The following is an 18,344-nucleotide window of genomic DNA, read 5'->3' on the forward strand; positions in this document are numbered from 1 at the left end:
AGGAGCAGCACTTCTCCACAAAATCTATTACCCTTTGATGTAAATGGTGGGCATGAGGGGTCCTGAGGTCAGATTCCATAAAACCATAAGATATAGGAGCAGAGTTAGCCCATTCGGCCCATCGCGTCTGCTCCACCATTCAATCATGGCTGATAAGTTTGTCAACCCCATTCTCCTGTCTTTTCCCCATTCCCTTTGATTCCCTTACCAATCAAGAACCTATCTATCTCTGTCTTAAATACACTCAATGACCTGGTCTGCACAGCCTTCCGTGGCAATGAATTCTACAGATTCACCATCCTCTGGCTAATGAAATTCCTCCTCATCTCGGTTCTAAAGGGTCACCCCTTTGCTCTGAGGCTGTGCCCTTGGATTCTAGTCTCTCTACGAATTCTTTAGTCTCTCCCATTAATAAAACTCCCTTCATTTTTAACCAAGGTCTGCCCCACATATGTTTCCAATACACAACATTGCCCCTTCAAATCTCCTCCGACTGTCCCACGGTTACAAACTCAATGTCCAACATTGGTGTCTCAGTCCCCCTCACTTCTCCTTCACCCATTCTGGGTGTGATCCGAATGTACATCTCCAGCTCTTGTGTCAGATGAAATGAATCCTTTGCAGCGAGCTGAGAGTGTTTTTCCTTCCTGTCCAGATCATTAAGCAGTTGCAGGATGCCTACGCTGGGACCATCGACGTGAGCAGCCTAGAAGATATCGACTTTAAATGCATGATCAACGCCCTGCACAAAACCGTAGGTTGGGTATTTTCTCAAATATGCAACTCACTGCGTGGGGTAGGCGACTGCAGGTCTGTTACTGGGCCAGTGATCGAGGGAAAGTGAGCCTTGAATCACACCAGGCAGTTCGGGAATTTGAAACCAAAAGAGAAAATGCTGGAAAATCTCAGCAGCTCTGGCAGATCTGTGAGGAGGGAAACGAGCTGATGTTTCGAGCCCAGAAGTCAAAGAACAAAGAACAAAGAAAATTACAGCACAGGAACAGGGCCTTTGGCCCTCCAAGCCTGCACTGACCATGCTGCCCGACTGAACTAAAACCCCCTACCCTTCCGGAGACCAGATCCCTCCATTCCCATCCTATTCATGTATTTGTCAAGATGCCCCTTAAAAGTCACTATCATATCCGCTTCCACTACCTCCCCTGGCAGCGAGTTCCAGGCACCCACCACCCTCTGTGTAAAAAACTTGCCTCGTACATCTCCTTTAAACCTTGCCCCTCGCACCTTAAACCTGTGCCCCCTAGTAATTGACTCTTCCACCCTGGGAAAAAACTTCTGACTATCCACTCTTTGCCAGCTTTGACAAAGGGTCATCTGGACTCAGCTCTTTTCTCTCCTTACAGATGCTGCCAGACCTGCTGAGATTTTCCAGCATTTTCTCTTTTGGTTTCAGATTCCAGCATCTGCAGTAATTTGCTTTTATTATGTTCGAGAATTTGAACTGAGTTTGAAGATTGGCCAAAAGATGTTAAAGCTCAAGAGGAGGCCGTTCGGCTGGTCGTGTCTGTGCTGGCCCATTGACAGTCCTGAACAGTTTGGTCCCAGTCCCCAGTGTGCTCACCATCACCCTGCGCATTACATTACATGATGCATACACGCCTTTTGAACGTTCCTCTGCAACCTGGCCCCCGCAACCTTTCAGACTGTGCATCCCATGACTTTGCAACTCCCTGCGGGAAAATATTTTTGCAGCAACGTTCAAAGAGCTAGCACAGGTGTGATGGACTGAGTGGCCCCTGTCTTTCTTATATGATTCTGTTTGTCTATACCCAGTCTGGCCTATATGTGACTCCAGGCTCACACCAATATGTTTGACCGTTAACTGCCCTCTGAATTGTCCTGGCCAGCTGTTGGGTTGTATTAGACAGTTCATGAAGAACGCCCACCACCATTGTCTCAGGGTAACTTAAGGGGTTAATGATGTCTGCTGGACTTGCCAACAAACCTCACATCCTGAGAGTGAATGATTTAGATACGGGAATCTTTTCACCCGAATATAAAGTGGGACAGAGCACTGGGAAGGATGGAATGTCAGCATCCTGCTTTTTAAAAAACATTCTTTCATGGGAAGTGGGCATTGCTGGCTGAGCCAACACTTATCACCCATCCCGAATTAAACTGAGTGACTTACTTTACCATCTCAGAGGGAATGTTAAGAGTCGGCCACATTGCTGTGGCTCTGGAGTCACATGTAGGCCCAACTGGGTAAGGACGCAAGTTTTCTTTCCTTAAAGGGACATTAGTGACCCAGGTGGGTTCTCACGACAATCATGGTCACCGTTACTGAAATTAATAAATCTAGATTTATTAATTGAATTTAAATTCCACCAACTGCCGTGCTGGGATTCGAACCCTTGATCCCATAGCATCAGCCTGTCCTGGATTATTGACCCAGTGACATTAGGGCAGCATGGCACCATAGTGGTTAGCACTGCTGCTTCACAGCTCCAGGGACCTGGGTTCGATTCCCGGTTCAGGTCACTGTCTGTGCGGAGTTTGCACATTCTCCCTGTGTCTGCGTGGGTTTTCTCCGGGTGTTCCGGTTTCCTCCCACAGTCCAAAGATGGTTAGGTTGATTGGCCATGCTAAATTGCCCCTTAGTGTCCCGGGATGCGTAGATTAGAGGGATTAGCGGGTAAATATGAGGGTTAGAGGGATTAGCAGGTAAATATGTAGGGATATGGGGATAGGGCCTGGGTGGGATTGTGGTCAGTGCAGACTCGATGGGCCGAATGGCCTCTTTCTGCACTGTAGGGGTTCAATGGTTCTAACACTGTAGTGAACAAATTGAGGAAAGCAGACACTGCACAAAGAATTCCTGGTGGCAATCTGTTGGTTTTAGAGGAAAGTTGAAATCGAGTTTATTGTTTAAGGCCACAGTGTAAAGAGTGTGGAACAGCTGGTGTGTGACGGCAACATCTCATGTGGAGCTGCACTAACTATGCCATCCACTCTATATGCCATTATCACCGTGGCACCTTTTCTGATACAGTGACCATGATTTGACCAGGAATTTATCACCAGCTTTGAATGTTCTGAAAGAGAGACAGAACTTCTGTTTATAAAGCATCTTTCACAATATCGGAGCCACCCAGTGTGAGGGAATACTCTCCACGCGCCTGGATGGGTGCAGCACCAACACTCCAGAAACTCGGCACCGTCCAGGACAAAGTAGTCCGCTTGATTGTCATTCCATCCACAATCTTCAACATCCACTCCCTTCACTACTGACGCACAGTGGCAGCCGTGTGTACCATCTACAAGATGCACTGCAGCAACTCACCCAGGCTCCTTTGGCAGCACCTTTCAAACTCATGGCTTCTACCGCCTAGGAGGACAAGGGTAGCAAACGCATGGGAAAACCACCGCCTGCAAGTTCCCCTCCAAGCCACTCACCACCCTCATTTGGAAATCTATCGCCATTCCTTCAGCGTCACTGGGTCAAATTCCTGGAACTCCCTCCCGAACAGCACAGTGGGTGTACCTACATCACAGGGACTGCAGCTCAAGAAGGCAGCTCACCACCACCTTCTCAAGGGCAGTTAGGAATGGACAGTGAATGCTGGCCTAGCCGGCGACACCCACATCCTGTGAATGATTTTGCAACTGAGGGGTTGGTGCGGGATGACGGATTATCTTGTTGGATCCGTCTCCCTTCTGGAATGGACAACTCCTGTCCCATTTTCAAACCCTTAGCTGCATCTGGCATTTTCCAATCCCGCTTCAATGAACGGAGATTTGGTTGAGCGCCGAATTCTCCGTTCTCACTGGGCAGCGATGACGGGCTGAACGAGACGGGAGAAGTTCGATCCTTATCTTTGAAAACTGGGTCCACTGTGGCACGGTGGCACAGTGGTTAGCACTGCTGCCTCACAGCACCAGGGACCTGGGTTCAATTCCCGACTTGGGTCACTGTGTGTGTGTGGAGTCTGCACGTTCTCCCCGTGTCTGCGTGGGTTTCCTCCAGGAGCTCCGGTTTCCTCCCACAGTCCGAAAGACGTGCTGGTTAGGGTGCATTGGCCATGCTCAATTCTCCCTCAGTGTACCAAACAGGCGCCAGAGTGTGGCGACAAGGGGATTTTCACAGTAACTTCATTGCAGTGTTAATGTAAGCCTACTTGTGACACTAACAAATAAACTTAAACGCTACTATTTTTATTATTAACATGATCAGCCTGGGATGCCTCTCTCAGCAACGTTCTGAAGTGAGTTCAAAGAACAAAGAACAAAGAACAATACAGCACAGGAACAGGCCCTTCGGCCCTCCAAGCCCGCGCCGCTCCCCGGTCCAGGATTGAATCCTGAATCCAGGATCCCCGCCCAATTTTCCAGCCTATCTACATACTAATATCCTATCCACCGAGCTGTCCCTCACAGTTCATGGCTGATGAAGCCATGGATCACTGGCTCAGTGACCCAGCCTCCGACATGGCAATAACGCTGGACTACATCGGGACATTGCACTGAAACATGAACTGAAACAGTGAAACAGGGTGGTTATTTGGCCAATAATTTGTTGTACAGCAAGTGTTTCCTTCTTTTGTTCTGACTAACGGGAATATTTTTGGGTTTTAGTTGAACTGCTGCGGTTACAAAGATAAATCAGGAACAACGCAAGGATGTACCGGCCAGTATAAGGTGAGGATTTAATCCGGAATATAGTGTTTGCAGAAGGTGAGATTGGTGCATGTTGGAATAAACCTGGAGCCGCACTGCTCACCCCTCTTAACAACTTCGGTTGTTGTGTTGAGAAGGGAGAGCAAACATTTAATGGGAAAAGAGGAATAACAGGACAACTGTGGCACGGTGGCGCAGTGGTTAGCGCTGCTGCCTCGCAGCGCCAGGGACCCGGGTTCAATTCCCGGCTTGGGGCACTGTCTGTGTGGAGTCTGCACATTCTCCCCGCGTCTGCGTGGGTTTCCTCCGGGTGCACACCGAAAGATGTGCTGGTTAGGGTGGATTGGCCGTGCTAAATTGCCGTTTAGTGTCAGGGGAATTAGGAAAGTAAGAACGTGGGGTTATGGGGATAGGGCCTGGGTGGGATTGTGGTCAGTACAGACTCGATGGATCGAATGGCCTCCTTCTGCACTGTAGGGATTCTCTGAACTTGTATTTACATCGCGGTTTTAAGGAAGTAAAGCATCCCGAGGTCCTTCGCGGGAGTGTTACAAAACAAAGTATGACGTGGAGCCATATAAGGAGATATTGGGGCTGCTTTTCAGCCTGTGTTCACAGTCAGAGGGAACAGTGGCACAAGCGGAAAATCCGGCAAGAATCGGGAATTCCAGCGAGATCATGTTTCCCGATTTTCCACGCCCCTCGCTGGTGGCATCGTGGGGTTCATGTCCACAATGGGTGAAAACCTCACTTTAATGTTTTTGCCGACATTTCCACCTCCCACCCTCCCCTCACTGAATATTCAACCCTCGCTGATGTGAATTCACGTCGGCGAGATTTACAACATCTGGAAGCCCTGAATCACTCGAGGGGCACAATTTAATTATAGTCCTCCCAGGGAGGAGGTGGGGGGAAGAAGGACATACCTGGGTAGTGCCCTGCACTGCCCCCCGGTACTGCCCTGCTGGCACTGATCCCTGGCACTGCCCCAGCACTGTCCCCTGGCACTGCCCCAGCACTGATCCCTGGCACTGCCTCCCAGCACTGCCCCCTGGCACTGCCCCCTGGCACTGCCCCTGGCACTGATCCCTGGCACTGCCCCAGCACTGTCCCCTGGCACTGCCCCAGCACTGATCCCTGGCACTGCACTCCTGGCACTGCCCCTGGCACTGCCCCCCTGGCACTGCCCCAGCACTGTCCCCTGGCACTGCACCCCTGGCACTGCCTCCCAGCACTGCCCCCTGGCACTGCCCTTGGCACAGCCCACTGGCACTGTCCCCCTGGCACTGTACTCCTGGCACTGCCCCTGGAACTCCCAACTGGCATTGCACCCTTGGCACTGCACCCTGGCACTGCACCCTGGCACTTCCCTCTGACGCTGCCCCCTGGCAATGCCCCCTGGCACTCCCACGTGGCACTGCACTCCTGACACTGCCCCTTTGGTACTGCCACCCTGACACTGCACCCAGCAATGCCTCCTGACGCTGCCCCTCTGATACTGCCCCACAGCACTGCCCCCTGGCACTGCCCCTCTGATACTGCCCCACAGCACTGCCCCCTGGCACTACCAAGTTGGCAGTCAGTGCCAGGTGGCAGTCCACCTGTGCCAAGGGGCAGTGCCAATGCCTTCTGTGGAGGGGGGGGTTCCTGTTGCATGTGGTGAGGGAAGGGAGGAGGAAGAATGCCAAGGCCATTGAGAAGGGAATTTACAGACACAAGGGTGTGGGGGGGGTGGGGGGGGGGGGGGGGGGGGGGCTGGAAGTGGGCATTGAGTGGGGGGGGGGGTAAAAGATGATGATGTCGAATGGGGAGGAGAGCCCCCATCCCGATGATTGTGCCATGGGGAGTTGTGGATAGTCCCACAACACCTCTGTAGTGGGGGCGGAGGTGGGGGAGCTTAACTTCAGTACTGATGGGGGTGCCCTTTAAAGATGGTGAAAATGGCACCCCGATCTCTGTGGAACCGGTTTTGCCAGCAAAATGTTGTTGGGGGATTGGGGAATACATCGCTCTGCTCCCATTGGATTTGAGCACCTAGAGTCAACACAGTGTTCAAAGTCCAGAACCCTAATATAGAAAATGCAATAACTGGTGACCAGCAGTTAGCTAAAAAACGACAATGGCTTTATGACTATTTACAGTTATATACATGCTGCTATAACCCAGGTGTTCATTCTCCGCTCCAGGATTAGTCTGGCTGCATTAGCCCGCACTGTACCCTGGGAACCCCACGCTCATTTCCCATTGGGCAATCGGGTCACATGACCCTTCCCCTGAGAGAGGCGCCTAACTGCAACCAGTCCGCTTATTGGAATTGTCTTGAATGGAGCCACTACCTTCCCCTTCAGGGACAGAGATAGCTGCCACCTAAAACAAAGCTCATTCCTAAATGATCTTGTGATGAAATTCAGGAGATATGCCAATGGGTGGCACAGTGGTTAGCACTGCTGCCTCTCAGCGCCAGGGACCAGGGTTCGATTCAGGCCTTGGGTCACTGTCTGTGCAGAGTCTGCACGTTCTCCCCGGGTCTGCGTGGGTTTCCTCCCACAGTCCAAAGATGTGTAGGTTAGGTGGATTGGCTATGGTATATTGCCCCTTGGTGTCCAAAGATGTGCGGGTTAGGGGGATTAGCCATGGTAAATGTGTAGGGTTACAAGGATGGGGTGGGGGTGCGGGCCTGGGTAAGATGCTCTTTCAGAGAATGCAGACTCGTTGGGCCGAATAGCCTCGTTCTGCACTGTAAGGATTCTCAGATTCTATTGTTTATGAGCTAACTCTTCTTTTCGATGCTTTGAACCAGGACTGTCTGGAAGCCATTGAAGAAATAATCAACTCCAAACTCCACATCTTTGCAGCAATTGCTTTTGGTGTCGCCCTCATTACAGTAAGGGAGATCCTGTGGTATTTTGATTCAGGTTTTACACCGACTTTCCTGTGTGTGGTTGACATCTGTGTGTTTTATATTTCAGGTTGTTGGGATTATATTCACCATTCTGCTGCAACGATCTATCAAACCCTCTGGTGTAATCTAACAATCAGAATCTCCAACAGCAAAGCGCCATTGTGAAACCAAATACTTTTATAACGCAAATGCTATTTTTTAAAAAAACTTCTTGAAAAAGTCCAGTCATTAATTTCCATGTATGAATTGTAATAATATTTGGTTAAAAGTTACGTTTATTGCAGTGATTTGGTTCTGCATTTCTGTCCCCTTCTGGATTTCGTTACGAACTCCGCACAGACCGATAACTTCTTCATAGAAATAGAAACCCCACAGTGCAGAAGGAGGCCATTCGGCCCATCGAGTCTGCACCGACCACAATCCCACCCAGGCCCTACCCCCACATATTTTACCCGCTAATCCAACTAACCTACACATCCCAGGACTCTAAGGGGCAATTTTTTAACCTGGCCAATCAACCTAACCCGCACATCTTTGGACTGTGGGAGGAAACCGGAGCACCCGGAGGAAACCCACGCAGACACGAGGAGAATGTGCAAACTCCACACAGACAGTGACCCGAGCCGGGAATCGAACCCGGGACCCTGGAGCTGTGAAGCAGCAGTGCTAACCACTGTGCTACCGTGCCGCAAAAGATTCAAAAGATTCAAACCACCAGTTATTAACTGAAAGAGCGACAGGTACAAGATTGTACATCTGCAAACCTTTCATTGCAACAAATTGCTGAAAACCACTATGGACTAAAAGACTATGGCCGGAATTCTCTGGCCCGTTCATGCCGGTGGGATTCTCCAGTCCTGCCGGTGGTGTATCCCTGCTGCAGATGTCCCGGAGGCGTGGTTGGCTTCAATAGGAATTCCCGTTGACAGTGGTGGGACTGGAAGATCGCTTTGCCAGTGAACTGCGCGCCACTTCCCTCTGCCAAGAAAAACGCTGAGGGGAGGCCAGCGAATCGCGCCGTACATTTTTTTTGATGGCAACTTTAAACGAGAGAAACTTTTCCCTTTTGCAGTCTCCATGGAATTCCTGCCCTTGTAGCAGACGCTCTACAATCATTCCCAGTTTCCAGTGGGTTCATGTCTTCCCGTTTTCTCAAGTGGTGAATTTTAGTGACATTCTCCTGATGTTTTCCTCAGTTTGCGGAGAGTTTCCCAGCAGTGAAGCCTATTCCGATACGATTCTTCCCTCCCTCCGGGACTCGTCTCACTCCCGCAGCGGGAGGCAGCCAATTTTCCGACACTCGCCACTGGCCAGCGTCCCACGATTACTGAGCCAGTAAAAATCTATCCCAATCCATCAAATTCCCATTGTTAGTGCGCAAGTGAGATTTTAGAAATCATGGGGGCGATTCTCCCAAAAGTGCTGAATTGGTGGGAAAACTGTTCGAGATCACGACTGTTTTGTCAGTTCAACTTCTCACCTGAATCTCCGCACTCCGTGCACTGCAGAGGTCCCAGTCGGGAATCTCATTAAAAACCCAGGGGGGCGGGGCCTATTCGCGGCGGAGTCTGACAGTTCCCGAACTCTGCGCATGCGCAGTGGTCCCGATCTATCAGACTCCCTGCTTGCTGGCCAGCCCGATTGCTGGCCAGCCCGGGACCCCCGCACTGCTGCCACTCCAGGCCCCCCCCCCCACAATGCCCCAATCACAGCCACCACAACCATTCCTGGGCCAGCCCTGACCCCCGACCCCCCCCCTCCCCGGCCCGGAGCGCCTCGATGTCCAGCCCACCCCCCCCAGCAGTGGCGATCCCCCAACCCCCTCACCCTGGCAGACCACCCCCTGCTGATCCCCCCTGGGGTCAGCCCCCCCCCCCCAACCCGGGAGGCAGGCCCCCCTCCGGCAGACCACCCCACTTCCCCGAGCCCACCCCAATCGCTGGCCTCCCTCTAGCCCAGACCGATCCCCATGCAGAGTGGCAGCGGGACCCCCACCATTCACCCCGATTGTGCCCCCCCCCTTCATTCTGGCGGGGTCTCCCACTAGTTCCCCGAATGTGGGGAGCTACTCTAAACCCTGCCGGAATGAAGTGCTCCAGGCGGGGTGGGAGATGCTATCAGGGCCGGCACGGAATGGATAATCGCATTGAAATGACATTCAAATTACATTTAAAACATATTCAAATTACTTACCTCAGTTCCCGCCGGACTTCTGCGCGTTCCTGGCTGTGCCATTTTCTTCCGGTTGGGAGATGCTCGTGGGTCGTAAATACTCACGGGGAACCCGCGAAATGGCCGACACACGCATGTCCCAACCCGACCCGCCAGAAAGGTTGTGGGTCACAATGGGAGAATCGGGCCCCACGTTCTGTAATTCCACCCCACTTTAGCCGGAGGATCACCCTTGGGTGATGTGATTGGGCACCCCTCGGTAATTATAGACTAGATTGAGTTTAACATGGTTAACAAGCTTTGGGTTCACCTGTGGATTCAGCTCGATTCCAACACTTACTCTGCCAGTAATAAAATGCAGCTTCTTTTTATTATGACTGATTATAAATTAATGCTCTTAAGTATATAAAATAAATGGAAATTCCAATAATAAAGAGTGAAAAAAGATGTTTCTCTGTGTTTTGTAAAGAATTACAAAGTGTTTACAGTTCAGCTCCCCGGCCCTGTGCTGGCGTGGGCACCTGCCTCCTCCCACCTCGCTTCACTTCATTCTTTTTATTGATTCGTGGGACATGGGCGTCGCTGGCTGACCAGCATTTATTGCCCATCCCTAGTTGCCCGAGGGCAGTTGAGAGTCAACCACACATTGCTGTGGCTCTGGAGTCATAGAGTCAGAGGTTTACAGCATGGAAACAGGCCCTTTGGCATAACTTGGCTGTGCCGCCCAGTTATTAACCACTAAACTAGTCCCAATTGCCCGTGTTTGGCCCATATCCCCATGTAACTGTCTAAATGCTTTATAAAAGACAAAAATTGTACCCGCCTCTACTACTGCCTCCGGCAGCTCGTTCCAGACACTCACCACCCTCTGAGTGAAAAAATTGCCCTTCTGGACCCTTTTGTATCTCTCCCCTCTCTCACCTTAAACTCCCCTACCTTTGGGAAAAAATGTTGATTATCTACCTTGTCTATGCCCCTCATTACTTTATGGACCTCTGTAAGGCCAGACCAGGTGAGGACGGCAGATTTCCTTCCCTAAAAGAGATTAGTGAGCCAGATGGTTACATGGTCATCAATAGATTCTTAATTCAAGATTTTTAAAAATTGAATTCAAATTCCATCATCTGCCGTAGCGGGATTCGAACCCGGGATTTGAACCTCATCCTATCAGCATATCGCTCTATTTCTTTCATTTTCATGTGTTTTTACAGTTTTCCATTAAATGGATCTGTGCTACTCATCTCAAGATGCGGATTAATCCGGGATAGTCAGCACGGATTCGTGAAGGGCAAGTCGTGCCTCACAAGTTTGATAGAATTTTTTGAGGAGGTAACTAAGTGTGTTGATGAAGGTAGGGCAGTTGATGTCATATACATGGATTTTAGTAAGGCATTTGATAAGGTCCCCCATGGTCGGCTTATGATGAAAGCGAGGAGGTGTGGGATAGAGGGAAAGTTGGCCGATTGGATAGGTAACTGGCTGTCTGATCGAAGACAGAGTGTGGTGGTCGATGGAAAATTTTCGGATTGGAGGCAGGTTGCTCGCGGAGTGCCGCAGGGATCAGTGCTTGGCCCTCTGCTCTTTGTGATTTTTATTAATGACTTAGAGGAGGGGGCTGAAGGGTGGACCAGTAAATTTGCTGATGACACCAAGATTGGTGGAGTAGTGGATGAGGTAGAGGGCTGTTGTAGGCTGCAAAGAGACATAGATAGGATGCAAAGCTGGGCTGAAAAATGGCAAATGGAGTTTAACCCTGATAAATGTGAGGTGATTCATTTTGGTAGGACTAATTTAAATGTGGATTACAGGGTCAAAGGTAGGGTTCTGAAGACTGTGGAGGAACAGAGAGATCTTGGGGTTCATATCCACAGACCTCTAAAGGTTGCCACTCAAGTGGATAGAGCTGTGAAGAAGGCCTATAGTGTGTTAGCTTTTATTAACAGGGGGTTGGAGTTTAAGAGCCGTGGGGTTATGCTGCAACTGTACAGGACCTTGGTGAGACCACATTTGGAATATTGAGTGCAGTTCTGGTCACCTCACTATAAGAAGGATGTGGAAGCGCTGGAAAGAGTGCAGAGGAGATTTACCAGGATGCTGCCTGGTTTGGAGGGTAGGTCTTATGAGGAAAGGTTGCGGGAGCTCGGGCTGTTCTCTCTGGAGCGGAGGAGGCTGAGGGGAGACTTAATAGAGGTTTATAAAATGATGAAGGGGATAGATAGAGTGAACGTTCAAAGACTATTTCCTCGGGTGGATGGAGCTATTCCAAGGGGGCATAACTATAGGGTTCGTGGTGGGAGATACAGGAAGGATATCAGAGGTAGGTTCTTTACGCAGAGAGTGGTTGGGGTGTGGAATGGACTGCCTGCAGTGATAGTGGAGTCAGACACTTTAGGAACATTTAAGCGGTTATTGGATAGGCACATGGAGCACACCAGGATGATAGGGAGTGGGATAGCTTGATCTTGGTTTCAGATAAAGCTCGGCACAACATCGTGGGCCGAAGGGCCTGTTCTGTGCTGTACTGTTCTATGTTCTAACCAATCCCTGTGGGAGGGGTTCCACATTCTCACCGCTCTGTGTGAAGAGGTATAAGTTACCATAAACCATGCGTTTGTTTTCCTTGTTGATGGGTGTGTGGAAGGACAAGTTGAGGCTCTTGGTACTTAGCCCCTGGGTGCCAAGGTCCGCTGGGTCAAGAAGTGCACCATTCACTGGAAAGCTCCTCAGGATGTCTTCAGGTTATGAGGGGCACTATATGAATGCAAGTTCTTTTTTTATCCTGGAGATCTGTGAACCAACTGAAGACCCTACCTAATCTCGCTCTCCCGGCCTGCCCGTGGGAGAGTGGGTGGGTGGGGGGGGGGGGGGGGGGGGTGGAATGATGAGCCCAGAACCTCCATGGGCCTGATATGTAGGGCCCCTCGGAGATGCCATGCTTGGTGGCAGTGATTCCTTCAGGGAGAACCTATTAACAGAAGCCATTGTTAATTATTTCATCGGATGTGGGCACCACCGACAAATTTGTTGTCCATCACTAATAGCCGCTGAACTGAGTAGCAATTGCCAAATCCTTTCAGAGGCCGGATAGAAGTCACCCACATTGCTGTGGCTCTGGAGTCACATGTAGGCCAGACCGGGTGAGGACGGCAGATTTCCTTCCCTCAAGGATATTAGTGAACCAGATGGGTTTTCCCGACAATGGAAGGTAGTTTCATGGTCGCCGTCACGGAGACTGGCTTTCATTCCCAGATTTATTAACTGAATTTAAATTCCACCCGCTGCCGCGGTGAAACTTGAGCCTGTGTCCCCGGACCATTGGCCTGACTCTCTGGATTACGAGCCCAGTGACATTACCCTGACATCACCGTCTCCCCCTTTTCCCAGAGTTCAACAAGAAAACAAATGGCATTGATGGAACATTTGTGATAATTGCATCATCAATTTGGGCTCCCAATGGAAATTGTCCCCTTGTTGTATGGTGCTGGTAATTGAAGACTTCCAAGCCAGGGTGGCACAGTGGCACAATGGTTGGCACTGCTGTCTCTCAGCCCCAGGGACTCCGTTCAATTCCAGCTGGGGGTCACTGTCTGTGTGGAGTCTGCACGTTCTCCCCGTGTCTACGTGGGTTTCCTCCGGTTTCCTCCCACATTCCAAAGATGCGCAGGTTAGGTGGATTGGCCATGATAAATTGCCCCTTTGGTTTACATTAACACTGCAATGAAGTTACTGTGAAAATCCCCTAGTTGCCACACTCCAGTGCCTGTTCGGGTTACACTGTGGGACAATTTAGCATGGTCAATCCACCTAACCCGCACATCTTTCAGACTGTGGGAGGAAACTGGAGCACCCAGAGGAAACCCACGCAGAGGGTGAGGCAGCAGCACTAACCACTGTTACCGTGCCGCTCCTCCTTTGGTGCTGTAAGATTGCCTGGGAGTGATGGGCTTCCTGAAACAACTCAGAGAAAACTGAGCAAAAGCAGCTCGGAGCATCAACTTGCGTTGAGGGTCAAGGTTAAACTTATGTCAGGACATGAAATATGAACAACACATCTGGTTTCGTAGAAAGCACTTCCTATTTTTCTGCAAACCACAATTTACGGAACAAGTCCCTTGCAAATGATATCCCCAGAAAAACGGGACAAATAGCATGGGTGGGAAGTTGCACAATATCCTTTTCATGCAAGGTCCGTGCCCTCTTTTACACAGCAGCTAAACACTGAGATAAGTTCAAGTTGATTTGTCTGAATACACTGAGTATTTCAAGTCAAGGGCAGGTTGAAAAAAAATGAGGCGGCACGGTGGCGCAGCGGTTAGCACTGCTGCCTCACAGCGCCAGGGACCCGGGTTCAATTCCGGCCTTGGGTCACTGTCTGTGTGGATTTTGCATGTTCTCCCCGTGTCTGCATGGGTTTCCTCTGGGTGCTCCGGTTTCCTCCCACCATCCAGAGATGTGAAGATTAGGTAGATTGGCCGTGCTAAATTGCCCCTTAGTGTCAGGGAGACTAGTTAGGGTAAATGCGTGTGGTTACAGGGGATAGAGCCTGGGTGGGACTGCGGTCAGTGCAGGCTCGATGGGCCAAATGGCCTCCTTCTCCACATAAGGATCCTATGAATTGTGATTCAGATAAGGAGGAATTCCAGTACAGTCCTGGAGACAAGGAAAGTTCAGTATCACTGACAAACTGAGAATATTGGGAGAGCATTTTTTTGTAAATAAATCCTGTTGTGTTTTAACATAGACACATAGGGGCGGCACGGTAGCACAGTGGTTAGCAGTGCTGCCTCACAGCTCCAGGGACCTGGGTTCGATTCCCGGCTTGGGTCACTGTCTGTGTGGAGTTTGCACATTCTCCTCGTGTCTGCGTGGGTTTCCTCCGGGTGCTCCGGTTTCCTCCCACAGTCCAAAGATGTGCGGGTTAGGTTGATTGGCCAGGTTAAAAATCACCCCTTAGAGTCCTGAGATGTATAGGTTAGAGGGATTAGCGGGTAAATATGTGGGGGTAGGGCCTGGGTGGGATTGTGGTCGGTGCAGACTCGATGGGCCGAATGGCCTCCTTCTGCACTGTAGGGTTTCTATAAAATAAAATAGAGACTAGGAGCAGGAGTAGGCCATTCGGCCCCTCAAGTTTCATGGCTGATCCTCGATCTCAATGGGGCAGCATGGTGGCACAGTGGTTAGCACCGCTGCCTCACAGCGCCAGGACCCGGGTTCAATTCCTGGCTTGAGTCAGTCTGTGCGGAGTCAGCACGTTCTCCCCATGTCTGCGTGGGTTTCGTCCGGATGCTCTGGTTTCCTCCCGCGGTCTGAAGGACTTGCTGGCTAGGGTGCATTGGCCATGCCAAATTCTCCCTCAGTGTACCCGAACAGGCGCCGGAGTGTGGCAACTAGGGGATTTTCACAGTAACTTCATTGCAGTGTTAATGTAAGCCTTACTTGTGATGCTAATAAATAAACTTCAAAGCCATCTTCCTGTTTTCTCCCCATACCCATTGATGCCATTAAAATCTAAAAAAACTATCGATTGCTTTCTTGAATGCATTGAGTGACTTAACCTCCACGGCTTTCTGTGGTAGAGATTTCCACAGGTTCACCACCCTTTGAGTGAAGAAATCTCTCCTCATCTCAGTCCTAAATGGTCTACTCCATATGCTGAGACTGTGACCCTGGTTTGAGATTCTCCAACCAGGACAGAACAATGATAATGATTCTAAACAACAGCTTCAGGATTTCCCCAAACACCTTTAAGCCAATGAAGTATTTTTGAAGTGTATTGGAGCAGCTGATTTCGGCTCGCACCAACATTTAAATTTATTTATTTAAAGTTTATTTATTTATTAGTGTTACAAGTAGGCTTCCTTGTAGGCTTACAAGCAGTGTTACAATCCATCATGCAAACCAGCTTCCCATCCATTGACTCTGTCTACACTTCCCGCTGCCTCGGCAAAGCAGCCAGCATAATCAAAGACCCCACACATAAGAACATAAGAAATAGGAGCAGGAGTAGGCCATCTAGCCCCTCGAGCCTGCCCTGCCATTCAATAAGATCATGGCTGATCTGACGTGGATCAGTACCACTTACCCGCCTGATCCCCATAACCCTTAATTCCCTTACCGATCAGGAATCCATCCATCCGCGCTTTAAACATATTCAGCGAGGTAGCCTCCACCACCTCAGTGGGCAGAGAATTCCAGAGATTCACCACCCTCTGGGAGAAGAAGTTCCTCCTCAACTCTGTCTTAAACTGACCCCTCTTTATTTTGAGGCTGTGTCCTCTAGTTTTAACTTCCTTACTAAGTGGAAAGAATCTCTCCGCCTCCACCCTATCCAGCCCCCGCATTATCTTATAAGTCTCCATAAGATCCCCCCTCATCCTTCTAAACTCCAACGGGTACAAACCCAATCTCCTCAGCCTCTCCTCATAATCCAAACCCCTCATCTCCGGTATCAACCTGGTGAACCTTCTCTGCACTCCCTCCAATGCCAATATATCCTTCCTCATATAAGGGGACCAATACTGCACACAGTATTCCAGCTGCGGCCTCACCAATGCCCTGTACAGGTGCATCAAGACATCCCTGCTTTTATATTCTATCCCCCTCGCGATATAGGCCAACATCCCATTTGCCTTCTTGATCACCTGTTGTACCTGCAGACTGGGCTTTTGGGTCTCATGCACAAGGACCCCCAGGTCCCTTTGCACGGTAGCATGTTTTAATTTGTTTCCATTGAGATAGTAATCCCATTTGTTATTATTTCCTCCAAAGTGTATAACCTCGCATTTATCAACGTTATACTCCATTTGCCATATCCTCGCCCACTCACTCATCCCGGACATTCTCTCTTCCACCTTCTTCCATTGGGAAAAAGATACAAAAGTCTGAGGTCACGTACCAACCGACTCAAGAACACTTCCCTGCTGCTGTCAGACTTTTGAATGGACCTACCTCGCATTAAGTTGATCTTTCTCTGCACCCTAGCTATGACTGTAACACTACATTCTGCACTCTCTCCTTTCCTTCTCTATGAACAGTATGCTTTGTCTGTACAGTGTGCAAGAAACAATATATTTTCACTGTGTACCAATACATGTGACAATAATAAATCAAATCAAAGTCTTTCGGATTGTGGGAGAAAACCAGAGGGAACCCACACAGACACAGGAAGAACACACAAACTTCACACAAACAGTGACCCAAGCCGGAATCAAACCCAGGCCCATGGTGCTGTGAGGCACCATGCCACCATCTGGTGTGGATCAAGGAGTAAATATTGTTCCAATCCCCAGGATAACTCCCCTGCTCTTGCTCAGTATAGGGACTTGGTGTCTCTTTATATCCACCTGAGAAAGCGGCTGGGCTCCTGGTTTAACATCTCATCAAAAAGGTAGCAGCGCTAACAGCCTAAGTACGGCACTGAAATGTCAGCCGTGATCTTTATGTTCTAGTCCTGGATGTAATTTAATGCCCACACCCCATGGTGAGTTTGCAGTGTTAGCATTGACCAGAAACTGAACTGGACTGGCCACATAAACACTATGGCTGCAAGAGCAGGTCAGAGTAACTCACCTCCTGACTCCCCAAAATCTGTCCACCATCTACAAGGCACAAGTGTGGTGGAATACTCTGGGTGAGTGCAACTCCAACAAGTAACTCAACACCATCCAGGACAAAGCAGCCCACTTCATTGGCATTCCATCCACCACCTTAAGCATTCACTCCCTCCACCCAGCGGTGTCCCTTCTACTTTCTGTAGAGGGGGCAACTCTGGCTTTTCGCCATCTCTCTATCTGACAGGCAAGACCCCCCTTGCCTCCATTGAGCACTGCTCCTGGAGTGGGACTTGAGCCCAGAACTTCCGTTCATATGTTTTCGGTGGTGGTGTGTTACAATTCGCTCAGCCAGCTCAAGTCGCTGTGGCAACCTACGCTTTTACACGTTTGTTACAATCTGAAGCTACGGACTGTGATGGGAGAGGCTCCAACGTCCTTTCCATCACATGACTGGCCAGGAATCTCTCCCGTTTTTACCACCTGCCATCGGTACGAAGGATCTGCAGCTTGACGCTTGACCTGTTTTTGGCCGGGTTCTGAATGCACCTTCTTTGGCCATCAAGTCTTGGGGCTGGCCTCAAACTCAGAACTTGTAGCTGAGAAACAGGGACACCAGCCACTGCACCACAAGGCCACCGTGTAAAGCTCTGTATACTGGAACCCAGGAGACAAAGAGATCAGAATGACCAGATAACTTTATGTTCAGTAGTAGACCAAAAAGTTATGCTATCCTTTTAGCATATATTCTTGACATATTCATAGAAGAATCATTGAACCCCTACAGTGCAGAAGGAGGCCATTTGGCCCACTGAGCCTGCACCGACCACAATCCCACCCAGGCCCTATCCCCATAACCCCACGTATTGACCCTGCTAATCCCCCTGACACAAGAGGGCAATTTTTAACATGGCCAATCAACCTAACCAGCACATCTTTCGGAGTGTGGGAGGAAACCGGAGCACCCGGGGGAAACCCACGCAGACTCCACTTTCTGTAGAGGGGGCAACTCTGGCTTTTCGCCATCTCTCTATCTGACAGGCAAGACCCCCCTTGCCTCCATTGAGCACTGCTCCTGGAGTGGG

At 50.0% G+C, this 18,344-nt stretch overlaps 1 protein-coding gene across 2 annotated transcripts in view; it reads left to right on the forward strand.

The window, feature by feature from the left end:
• The window catches only part of LOC144498443 (CD9 antigen-like), a 70,252-nt gene that overhangs the window by 22,714 nt on the left and 29,194 nt on the right, over positions 1–18,344 (forward strand). Inside the window, exons 5-8 of one of the 2 annotated variants that reach the window (XR_013498698.1) lie at positions 656–754; positions 4,594–4,656; positions 7,436–7,519; positions 7,605–8,458. Coding sequence is in view for 1 of the 2 variants with exons in the window: in XM_078219557.1 (XP_078075683.1) it covers positions 656–754; positions 4,594–4,656; positions 7,436–7,519; positions 7,605–7,667 (309 nt within the window). In the remaining variant the exon portion in view is untranslated. Of the gene's footprint in view, positions 1–655; positions 755–4,593; positions 4,657–7,435; positions 7,520–7,604; positions 10,143–18,344 lie in introns of those variants that run through there. The other variant, XM_078219557.1, reaches the window with a different exon arrangement.

This window comes from Mustelus asterias, chromosome 9 (genome assembly GCF_964213995.1).
Source record: "Mustelus asterias chromosome 9, sMusAst1.hap1.1, whole genome shotgun sequence".
Classification (NCBI taxonomy): domain Eukaryota; kingdom Metazoa; phylum Chordata; class Chondrichthyes; order Carcharhiniformes; family Triakidae; genus Mustelus; species Mustelus asterias.